At 39.9% G+C, this 12,121-nt stretch overlaps 1 protein-coding gene across 1 annotated transcript in view; it reads right to left on the reverse strand.

Moving 5' to 3' along the window:
• SPATA18 (spermatogenesis associated 18) overlaps positions 1-10,638 on the reverse strand; it is a gene marked incomplete at its 5' end in the record, with an annotated part of 16,961 nt that extends 6,323 nt beyond the window's left edge. Inside the window, 7 exons of the mRNA XM_009864452.1 lie at positions 800-975; positions 1,527-1,685; positions 2,662-2,899; positions 3,418-3,552; positions 8,715-8,833; positions 10,322-10,437; positions 10,533-10,638. Of these exons, the coding sequence (XP_009862754.1) occupies positions 800-975; positions 1,527-1,685; positions 2,662-2,899; positions 3,418-3,552; positions 8,715-8,833; positions 10,322-10,437; positions 10,533-10,638 (1,049 nt within the window). The remainder of the gene's footprint in view (positions 1-799; positions 976-1,526; positions 1,686-2,661; positions 2,900-3,417; positions 3,553-8,714; positions 8,834-10,321; positions 10,438-10,532) is intronic.
• Positions 10,639-12,121: the final 1,483 nt, after the last annotated feature.

Below are 12,121 nucleotides of genomic sequence, written 5' to 3' on the forward strand. Positions count from 1 at the left end.
GCTGAAGGGCTACTTTGGTCTTCTCTACTTCTCTCCTTGGATTCGTAAGCTCTTCCCCATCTTGGTTCTGCTCTATTTTAAATTATTATTAGCAACCTCCTTATTGCTGTGGTTTTCTTGCTTTTGAGAGCACTTTTCCTGAGCTATCAGTCCCACTAGTTTTCTTGAAGGCATGGAAGTACCCTATAGTTCCCTGCCAGCTAACAGAGCAACCAGTCCTGACTCTACAGAAAAAAAGAAAAAACTATGTTATGGTGTTCATTTCTTAAACAAAACTCCCATTTTTAAAAGGCATTTTCCTTTTTGTTCAGCACTTAACCAGAAGAGATGGAAGTGTATTAAGCACACAGAAGCCACAGCCTGGAAGTCACAGCACACACGTTGGTGATCCTGCTATCAGACACCAACTGCCAGCTTGACTTTTACAAAATGGGCCATAAGGGAGGAACAGAGATGTACATTTTCTAAACCCTAGAGGCAGACAGAGACTTAACAGGGAAAGAAAGGCTGATGATAATTTTCCTCTTAAAGGATAAATTAAATATGCTCTAGAGACTGTAGTTTATGCAGAAAATTGCTCTGCTGTTCGTTAAAGAGAGATGTTAACAGTAGTCCACATGCTGGCATTTACACACTATCATAAACCTTAAAGACCAAATTCACTGCAGACCAGCAATATTTGCCCCATGTAATGCGTAGCAATCCTAAACTTTTATATTAATTACTAAAGAAGTAGACTGTATAACCTCATGATTTTTTTAATAGCAAGAATGTGACTGAAAACAAAAAGAGTTCTTACCTCATTTCACTGAAAAGTTCTCCGTCAGTACCAAAGGCAATATCAAGAGGAGGAACTAGTGTCTGCATTGAAAAGGCCACAAGGCACAACTCTCGAATCAAAGTGCTGATCACAATGAAATCAATTTGTGGTGGAAATGAAATTTTTGGGTTGATGTTCATGGAGCGAATTACTTCCTGAAAATAAACACAATGGAAGCTCGCTAACTGTTATTCACAGACAAGTGTGGAAATTCCTCCTAAATAAGCCTCTCAGCTTTCTACATTTGAAGTATCAGAAGTTCCCTGCAATGTTCTCTTAGGCTATTCCTGAAAGCAGTAACTTCAGAAAGAATGTGCTGTTATTTTAGAAATAAAGTACGAGCTGCATCACTGTCATCAATCTTAGAGGGAGATGCAGTTTTTTCAGTAGAGCACAGAATTTAAGAAAAATATTAATATTTAATATTAAATTTCCATTACAATTATTACAGTTGATTAAAACAATTACATTGTATCTTGCTGAAAATATTATTCTGGCAGACAGATACATTGTAGCCACAGGCAAATAAAACAAGTGATTACTGAGTAATACCACACTATTATTTTGGAAAATAAACTGCTATAAGACATAAAATCCACACGATTTACTCTTTTTTTAACCCCTCCCCCTTCTTCAGGTTGCAAAGCCCTTCCAGTATGCAGTCTGAACTTATCAGCTACTGAAATAGATGAACATTGTGACTCACATTGACACTGGCTTGAACATCATATAGATCGTCATGGCGAACAATATAATCCAGGACAGTGTCTTCAAGTGACTCAGGCCCCGAGTGACCTAGAGACAGAGTCTCTCTTACACGTATTCTGAACTTCCTGTAGGCCATCTTCGCTGCACGAAAGGACTCCTGCAAACATAAAGAGCATCTAGTTATCTGAGAGGATAAACTTAGCCCAGTATCATCATTGTAAGAAGGAATATAAAACCCTTCTGTAAAAGCAAAAGCTAAAAGCACTCATCTGGGAGGACTTCTGTGATTAAATCGAGTGCGATTTATTTGCAGAAGACAGGACTGAAAAGTTTCCCACCTAACCTTCTATTTTTATGTAGTGTTTCATCACACACCCACAATCAACAGAATCACATTCAAAGATATCAAGAGCAGAATTCAGCAATAGCATTTTACATGTCACAGCCTAACATGTCAGACAGGCGCACCTCTTGTCTGTCGAGAGGAAAGGTGGAATTGGAGTTTGTAAACTGAATGACAGTTGTGAGAAAAAAAACTTCAGGAAGTTAAATGTGCTTGGGATCAAACACGTCGAGAGACACATTGCCTCTCTGACACAGGTATGTACTACATCAATTTTACAGAAAAGATTAAGTACAGAAAAATGAAAATAAACTTCTTCACACTGAGCTCAAATAAAGGTAAGGGATCTAGGCAATTTCAATGGACCCTATAAAATGAGAACACTTTGCACACTGCTACAGGCAAGAGGGAAGCATGATACGGAAGGACTTCCAGTGTTCCAACATGTAGTACAATTGAAACAAACGAGGTTGTATTGTTTTGTGCAAGAATCATCTACCTTTCAGAACCATTTGGTCTCTTATGCACTCCTTTTAGCACAGGTGCTGTATGCAGATCACTGACCCTGTTCAAATGCTGGGACAGGACAGTCAGAAAAAGATATTAAATTGAGAGTTCAGTGTAAAAGTGTGAGGGAAAGAAAGGAAAACCAAAAGGGAATAAAGAAAAGAGGTTTTCTTCTCCATACTTCACAGAAATGCTGATTTACATACAATTTAATCCAATCCAGTCACAATATTTTATAAAACACTTCTGAACCATAAAACATGGAATATTATCTTTTTCTTACCACAGCTGCAATGTATATTATCCTCTGCACCTTCTCAAGGTCGCTGATGTATGTACTCAAAAGGTTCTCTGCATCCAAACGCTCTTCAGCATAGATGTTACTGAAGCGAGCTACCAGGCAGGCGCGACGCGAAGCATTCGTACGCTTGGCTCGGCCAGGAGAGCTGCTCCTCAGGGGAAATGAACTAAGTGACTTGATCTCAGTGCGCCTCGGGGAAGGAGAGCGGCTCCGTGCAAGCCTACGAGAGACACGTCAAGAAGCGTGAGGTCATTTCTCCATTCTCTGACACTTTTGCCTAGCGCACGGTTTTGTGTCGCTTTAATTATTACCGGGGTAAGCTGAGATTTTGAGCCAACATAATTAAAGAAGTAAAGCCACAGCTGGTTAGTCTAATGTGAAGGCATTTGTGTCAATATATTTTATGGACTGGAGCCTGAGCAATAAAATTAAAGTAATTCTTCAAATTACAGCCAAGCATTTTGTGTACAGCACTTTGTGTACAGCCAAGCATTTTGTGATGAGGAAGTACACTTTTAACTAGTAATACTTTGAAGATTTGTTCTTCTTTAGTGCCACTGGAGAGCTGTAAAGTCAAACAACTGAGAATACAAGTTCTGCTCTGCGGTGATACAGTATCAAAGTAATTATAAAAGCTTAGCTTTTGTTTATACTTTAGTATCAATTGAGGAGGGAATTCATGGTATCCAACACAAACAATTTCTCTGATTCAGTGACTTCTCTGAATAATACCTCTACCTGCTCTGAAGAACAGAATTTCGGGCATCCAGGATAGAAATTTCATCCCGCAGTATCTGAATCTGCTGCTCATAGTCATTCAGACGATCTAACTTCCTCAAAGTGTCTTTCTCTTGAGCACAGGAAGTCTTCAGACTTAATCACACAGAGTAAAGTCAGTCACAAGACATAATTCTACCAATGCAAACCATCCATCAATTAATCCTCATTATCAAACAAAAAGAACAGAAAAAAGAGGAGAAAAATTGAACAAGCTCCTTATTCTGAAATACAGGGAAATCAAGAGTTTTTAAAAAGCATAATCTTAATTGCACTTTAAAACATAAAAGTGTGCTGTGGCAGGAGACTGAATACACTGTACTTTAGGTTACAGGAGAGATCACTGGTTAACATTTGGTCTCCTCAGATTGAGGCCTAAGAAAGAAATTGGCTCCTTTCTCACACATAAGATGTTAACTAAACCAGCTCAGTTTTCTTTCCTGCAGTTTAAGACTCTAAGCATTTTCTTCTATCACGTCCTTGGGTTCTTTGCTAGAATATACCAGTCAGTCAAAGGATACCACCAATGACATTCCCAAAGTAATACCAAAAGCTAATGATTCCTCTCCTGCTCTCCCCAAGAGAAGCAGTGTTTCTTAAACACTGACAGACAAACAGTTAAGAAAGTTTCTGTTCTGTCATTTACTCTTACTTAAGGTTAGAAAGTATCCCAACATTCCTGCTTTCCCTCCCAACACAAGTATTCGTCATCATCATAGAATGGCCTAGGCTGGAAGGGACCTTAGAGATCACCTAGTCCAACCTCCCTGTCATGGGCAGGGACGCCACCTCTCGATTACTATTGTTTTCCTCTTTGCAAAAGAAAAAACAAATAATAAAAGAAAAATGGGTGCTGCTTACTAATTTTGGAGGTATTAAGCCTGTTTTTCTTTACTGAAGGACCCTGGTGAGATTTTTGAGGATCTGAACGAACAAAAGGTGTAACACCTATCAACTGCCAAGCTTCCTGTCCTGGCACGTTAAGGTGCAGGCTGACTAAGAGGACCAGAGGTCATAATGCCAACACATGTGTGAAGAGGAAAGACTGTCCTTCTGGCCAGGTTAGGAAAAGCTGCAGCTATTGTTTTAAAGCAATTTTAAAGCAATTATTTATGGTCTTTTTCTCACTGCTGAGAGATCACAAAGCTAAAAGACAAAGGTGTATAAAGATAGACAGACTGAAGTGTCTTTTATTTCACACACACTACTTCCAAAGAGCATCATAGCAAATTGTGAGCAATAGTTCCCAGCTACATTCAGAATATGGTTCTCTATTTGACTTCATCTACAAGATACAAATGCTATCAAGGTGTTAGCTTCAAAGTAATCCTTCTATCCTAAAGGGGGGAAAAAAAAGGAAAAAAAAAAAGGATAGAAGCTCAGGCATAAGGGTTCTTCTCACATGGACCTGCTTATGCTAATTCACTTTCTCAGGGGGAATGGTTGCAAGTTGCAACAGGGCAAGTTTAGGCTGGACATTAGGAAGAAATTCTTCACAGAAAGAGTGGTCAGACACTGGAATAGACTGCCTGGGGAGGTGGTTGAGTCGCCATCCCTGGATGTGTTCAAGTGTCATTTAGATGAGGTGTTGTGTGATATGGTTCAGGAGTGACCTTGTAGTGTAGGGTTAATGGTTGGACTCGATGATCCCAAGGGTCTTTTCAAACCTGAATTGTTCTATGATTCTTCCTACAACAGCAAGAAACAAAGCCACAGGATATTAAGGAACTAGACCTATTTTTTGCTATACCATGGGACACTATAGCATAAACAGAACCCACTCAGGCAAATGACAGACTGTCTCTGGATGCTTTCTGCCACAAATACCTCAAGATTCAATTTTTCTTATGCTGCTCTTAGCTGAATAATTTCATCTCCCACTGCCAAAAGAGTAGTGGCTGGTTTGGTCTTTGTGTTTTCAAGAGCCAACTGAGTTTTTGCCAGAATGCAAAAATTAACAACTTTCATGGTAAAGGTAGAGATTCTTTCAGAGCATTTAATATGACAAACCAACTGTTTAAGCATAACAAGTCCATAACAATTCAACATATGAAAACAATCTCAGTAGGCTTTGAGCAGTCTACCAGCAAACAAATAGCTTATAAAAAGTCTTATCTGACTATGCAATAACAAAATTATTTTCCAATGAACTATTATTTTTCATTAAGGCTCAATTCCAATCTCTCCATCAACTTCACCAACTACCAGTGCTCGGAATTACTTCACTGTCCGTAGGTGGGGTATCTTGGAACATGAATTTTCTTTCTCCCACACCTGTCCCCTGCCCACCAACAGCTACCCAATCACAACTCCGCACTGCATCACCTCAAAGGGATCAGTTCTGAAACTTTCACACATTACTTCATCTCTGCTTGAATTACCTCTTCCCAACCCTTCGCCTTCCAGACTTCTACCACAGCCAATAGTTCTCTGACCTGACCACAAAGAGAAATGTAGCCCACAAAATTGTACAAAAGCTTTACCACTGATTTCCCACTTCTTTCAAGAGGTAGCCCAAAACTACTTTTTCTTGTACTACAAACTGTCACATGTTCAATCTGTATTAGTGACTATCCTTGTACTGCCACCTTGAGCATCCAACACTTTTCTTCAGCTCATCAGATAATTTCTTTCTGTCCACAGAGAAGCATAGGATGAAACTTGTCACCACTAAATCAACATTTATATATGCCCAAACCAAAAAATGTTTGAGGCTGGAAGGGACCTCTGGAGGTCATCTGGTCCAATGCCCCTACTCAAGCAGGGCCACCCAGAGCCAGTTGCCCAGGACAATGTCCAGCTAGCTTCTGACTATCAATAAGGATGAAGACTCCACCACCTCCCTGGGCAACTTGTGCCACGGATCAATCATCCTCACAGAAAAAAAGGGGTTTCCTGACATTCAGGGAGAACCTCCTGTGTTTCAGTCTATTCTCACTGCCTCTGGTCCTGTCACTGGGCACCACTGGAAGTCACCTGGCTCTGTCTTCTTTACACCCTTCCTTCAGTTATATACATCAATAAGATCCACTAATCTCCCATAATTCTTCACTATAGTTAGAAACATCAACAGAAAATAACTCCTTTACTTATTAAACCTTCAAGGCTGGAATTATTTTGCAAGAATACCTAATTCTGGCAAACTAGTTGAAGTGTCAAGAACAAAAACCTTTCTTGTCTTCCAATCATTGTGGGGTCCTCTGTCCCATCTTGTTACTTTTGATACCTAATGTGTGCTGCAAGATCAAAGACATTTTTGCCATCTTATCTTCTTTTCAGGGGGATGCATTGATCTTTAACTTCCTCAGAGTCAACTCAAGAGATTTCTTTAAAAGTAAAAAATTAGAATGCCCACATTCATCCAAGATGAGACATAACATGTTAATATGTGCTGGTGAATAAGGGAAGGACAAGTGATGTAATCTCTCTTGCCTTCTGCAAGGCCTTTTGACACAACATCCTTGTCTCTAAATTGAAGACATGGATTTGATGGAAGGACAAGGAATTGGCTGGATGGCTGTATCCAAAGGGTTGGAATCAACACCTCAATGTCCAAACAGAGATCAGTGACAAGTGGCTTCCGTCATGGGTCTGTACCGGGAGTGGTACTGATCAGTATCTTTATTAAGGACACTGACAGCAGGTTTAAGTGCACCCTCAGCAAGCTGATACATCTGAGGGATGCCATTCAGAGGGACTTTGACACACTTGAGGAGCTAGTCCATGTGAATCTCCTTAAGTTCAACTAGGCCAAGTGCAAGGTGATGCACCTGGGTCAGGGTAATCAGTAGTATCAGTACAGACTAGAGGAAAAAAAAAAAAAAAACAGATTAAGAGCAGCCCTGTGGAGAAGGACTTGGAGATGGTGGTAGATGAAAAACTAGAAGTGAACTGGCAATGTGTGTTCACAGCCAAAAAAGCCAACTGGGCTCCATAAAAAGAAGTACAGCCAGCCGGTCGATGGAGGTGATTCTCCTCCTCTGCTCCCCTTCCATGAGACCCCACCTGGAGTGCTGCTCTGGAGTGCCAAGCGCAAGAAAGATATGAAGAAAGGCTGAGAAAATTGGAATTGTTCAGCTTGGAGAAGAGAAGGCTTTAGTGAGACCTTACTGCAGCCTTTCAATACTTAAAGGGTGCTTATAAGAAAGATAGTGATGTTATTTTTTACCCCCATCCTAGTTATAGGACAAGGGGTAATGATTTTAAACTCAAGGAGAGAACATTTAGATTGGATATAAAGAAGAAATTCTTTATGATGAGGGTGGTGAGACATTGGAACAAGTTGCCCAGAAGTTGTGTGTGCCCCATCCCTTGAAGCATTCAAGGCCAGGTTGATTTGATCTTTGAGCTACGTCATCCAGTGGAAGATGTCCCTCTCAACAGCAGAGGGGTTGATTCTTTGATGGTCCCTTCCAACACAAATCTTTCCGTGATTCTACAGTTCTATGAAAGCAGGAGACATCTGCAAGATTAGGATACAGGATGAAACATTCTGTTGAACTTCTTTAATCCAGCTATTCTGAGAATTTTATATGCTTGGAAACACTTAGTAAGAGCATTAAGTTACATCACTTATTGTGCTGACCCAAGGACCATGAACATTCATTGTTCTCAGGCTAACAGAACACATGAGAAAGCGTCTATCACTTCGAGTTGCCTCTGAAATGGCCCTGGAACTGGCACTAACTGCACAAATTTGTTTCTGAAGCAATTAAGCCATTTTGAGATTGCAGTACTCCACAAAACGTGTTTCATGCAACTGGACAAAAACTGTTCAGTCCTTGTCACTTATTCGAGAATCTTTCTCTCTTTCTTCCTCTGTCTTAACCCAGCGGTTTTGATCTTCTTAGACGTTCACATGCCAATTACATGCCATAACTAATTACTGAAGGGCCTACAATATGTCGTAAGGGTTGCACTATAGCTACTCCATTGATTTTTATTAAGGTTTGCTCAGCACAGAACAGTTCATTGACAGGTCATGCACTGTACAAAACCCTTTTATTTAGAATGCTGGCATGTTTTCCAACTCCTATGCCAGAAGCAAAACCTAGGAAGTCAATTTATAGATGCAGATATGACTGTATTATTTGTACCCCACTTTGGACAATCCAAAGCCTGGATGCACTTTGAAGCTCTGATTTTAAGCCAGAAATGAAACATTATACAAGTCTCCATCAGTATTTAGATGTCAAAAGGAAAAATACGGCTTGTTGAATAACACAAAACCCAAAAAGAAACCCAGTTAATTCCCCTACTCTTGTTGTACATGGCTGAGCTGTAGACGAGTTGAAGCCAGCTGTTCCTGCAGCTCTTGCAGTTGAAAACTCTGATCGCTGGCCAGGTCTCTGAGCTGCCTCTCTTTCTCAATTGAATCCTACAACAAAACACAAAATCATGACATTTGAATGTTCTTCCTCACAGAATTGTTCAGCATTGTAGTACAGCATTATCAGCACGTACATTTCTAAACACTTCAGTAAGGACCGTTTCTAAAGCAACTGAAAACTGAAGAAATTGCATACCTTCTAGAAACATAAGCAATATCTCTCAGGCAAAGAACACAAAGATTCAATTATATTACGAAAAATATTCTCTTCCTTTACACCTCATGACAGAGAGCACGGGAGGTCTGCACATGCATATTTACTACCTGTATGCACATCATCTGAACAAAGCGTTCTTGCAGACATGTTGTTGTTTGGGTTTTTTCCAGTCCTCTTCTGACCGACTGTATCATTAACTCAAGCAAAGTTTTGGGGAATTCATGTACACAAAGTAACAGAAAACATTATTGGAACAGAGGAGGTCATTCTAGAAACCACATTACTACACATGCAGCCTTGTCTTTAACAATAGAGAGATTTACCCGATACTACCAGAATTAAATGTGCAGCAGGCTTCTCATTAAACTCTGAATGTCACATGCAACGACAAACCCATAATTGGTGTAACAGATGTATTGTCATTTAATAAGATTGTTATTCTTTTTTTTTGTTTTTTTTTTTGGTGGAACCCTACACTCCCATAATACACTAGAACCTGACTCTTAAGGGCTATCACTTTTCATTTTCCTTATTTTGATTGTGAAAGATTTTGACAGAGGAGGTGTAAAAAGTCAGAGAACATGGAGATATCACTGTCAAATCTTGAGACCTTCAGTGTTTTCCCTTAGTCTGCATTAACCAACATTCTTTTCTTCCAAAGCAGCAGCTCTGGAAGCAGCTCTATCTTTTCTGCCAAGCTGTTAGTACTACAACCCTTTTGGTAAATATCAAATACATACTAACTCCAAACACCAAGTCAGGTATGTGGTGCTATTATTATGGACATGAGCACTTTTTTCCTCCCTTCTGGTGATATTATGATGCTCAAATACTAAACAAAGATATTTTTTTTTCTTCAGAAAAATGAAAGGAATTCACAGATATGTGCATAAAGTCTATACACACCTTCAGCTTTTCATTAATAGAGATATGGAATAAATACTTCTATGATGTCTTTACAAATCTAAGAGTAGCATAATTCTCCACCTAGAAAGGGAAAGCAGTACAAGAACACGGCTTCTCTTACAAAGCAAACTGCTCCATATTGTCACTCATTGTGAAACACCATAAGCCCTAGAAGGCTCAAAGTAACTTTAACGACCTCTTTGATTTTCCTTTCAAAAGAAATGTAAAATGAGAGAGAGACAGAAGTAGCACCGCTCTCTCCACAGTTGTCTCCATAAGGACATATTTCATTAGACATATTTCATTAGGCAAAATCAGGGAGGGGGCCTATTATTAACAGAAAGTCCTTAAAGCTCTCCTGCAGGTATAAATTCATATTGTTCTATTCCATTAGAATAAAATTTCCTACATACCTGAATGAGAGAAAGGTTGGTTTCAAAGAGCTTTTCGGAAGTCGCACAAGAAGAACAATTCCCTAGCCACGGCAGGAGACGAGTTTTTATGGTTTCCACACCTGCATAATGCCCACATAAAGAAATTATAAGACCACTTACAGTAAGAGCTAGAGCTTGAAAAGATAGCACATGTGAAATGTGTTAGTAATAAGATAGGGCACTAATTTACCTTCTCGAGATGTTTCATTGAGGATCGTGAAGAGCTGCTTTTGAATATCAGAGTTCAATTCTATTATTTCACAGCATCGGTTCAGATTCTGATCACAGGTATTAATCTGTAAGTTAATGCGTATTAATAGATCTGCCTGAGGTTTCTTACTGAAAATTATTCTTGCTACAATCACGACTTCTTTTCCCCCCCCCCCGTATAATGACATCTTCACAACCTTTTCTTACTGCATCTACTAGAGTACTCACCTTTAAAAAGTTCACATTGTTAATGGGCAAAATGACATCAGCACTTCTATCACCCAGTTAATTCTCTAGCTGAGAAAACTTACTCTTTTCCCCATTCATTAAGAAGATACAACCATAAATATTTCTAAAACAAGAGTCATAATTACGTTAAAATCTTTCAACACAGTTTTTAAAACAAGAAGGAGATTGTTGGATGAGTATATTAGTCCAAAATCTTATTTTTCATATCAGCTGAAATAATACATAAGAGGCTTTGCCAACAACCACAAGGCCTCCATGGAATTTAATCGGATTTTTAAGAGACTACTGAAGAATGGACAAAATACAAACACTATGCCTAGGAAACAACAGAATAGCAAAACTGCATCACTTCCAGCAAATGCAGTTCTGAAAAGGAGTTGATGGGGTTAATCTGTCCAGAATGCTACTGCACCTTGCCAGGAGACCACATACTTTGTACCTGCTTCCTTAATCTTTATCCATAACCTGTGTACCATCTTCAGTGTAGATCACCCTCTTGGTCTTCAAGCTTTAACGGCTCCATATGTCTTTTACAAGCTTCCAAAACGGCTAACCTCCCCCCCCATGGCCGTGTCAGCTTGTATTTTGATTGCTGCAACATGCTTTCCTCTGTCCTCAAGGAGCACAGTCTCACTCTGCTAACCTCCACCAGAACACCACCGAAAAGTGCTTTTTTCCAGCTCATTACGTTAACATACCACCCATGATGCTTCCATCTGTCAGCTCCTCTTTTTTTACAACGGCAGCTTGAAACCGCTCCTCTTCATTTCCCAAGACTTCAGAGACTATCCCCACCTCACTTATTAGAGTTCAGCACTCACAATTGCTTAGACACCCTCCCTCCACACACACAGGTCTACCTCCACCACCCATTTGCAAGATTTAAGACGCATTCCTGTTCTACACTCTGTGCTAGCTACCCTCAAACTCCACCTTAAAACTACCCTGTGCCATGAATCCTGCCGAGTGTTACAGTGGACTATTAATACTCTCACTCCTACATACCACAGAGCGGAAAAAAAGAACCGACTTCCCTGGAAGAGGCTGCATCTCTGCTCAGCACCTTTTCTCACCAACCACAGCACACAGCCTATAGTCACAGGCTCATGACAAATCACCTCTCAGTGTCCTGAAGCTAATGAAACTTGGAAACACGGGAGGGAGAACTCTACATTTTCAGCTGAGAAAATTCACAATCATCAAGTTGCAGGTCCCTTCTTCTCATCTTTCTCTAATTTTACGCCTTCTCTACTGCTTTCACTGTTTTGCATCCTTAGTCTCCTATTGCCTCTTACTCTTTCCATGCATCTCATTACATCC

The sequence above is a fragment of the Apaloderma vittatum genome, unplaced genomic scaffold (genome assembly GCF_000703405.1).
Source record: "Apaloderma vittatum isolate BGI_N311 unplaced genomic scaffold, ASM70340v1 scaffold7782, whole genome shotgun sequence".
NCBI lineage: Eukaryota > Metazoa > Chordata > Aves > Trogoniformes > Trogonidae > Apaloderma > Apaloderma vittatum.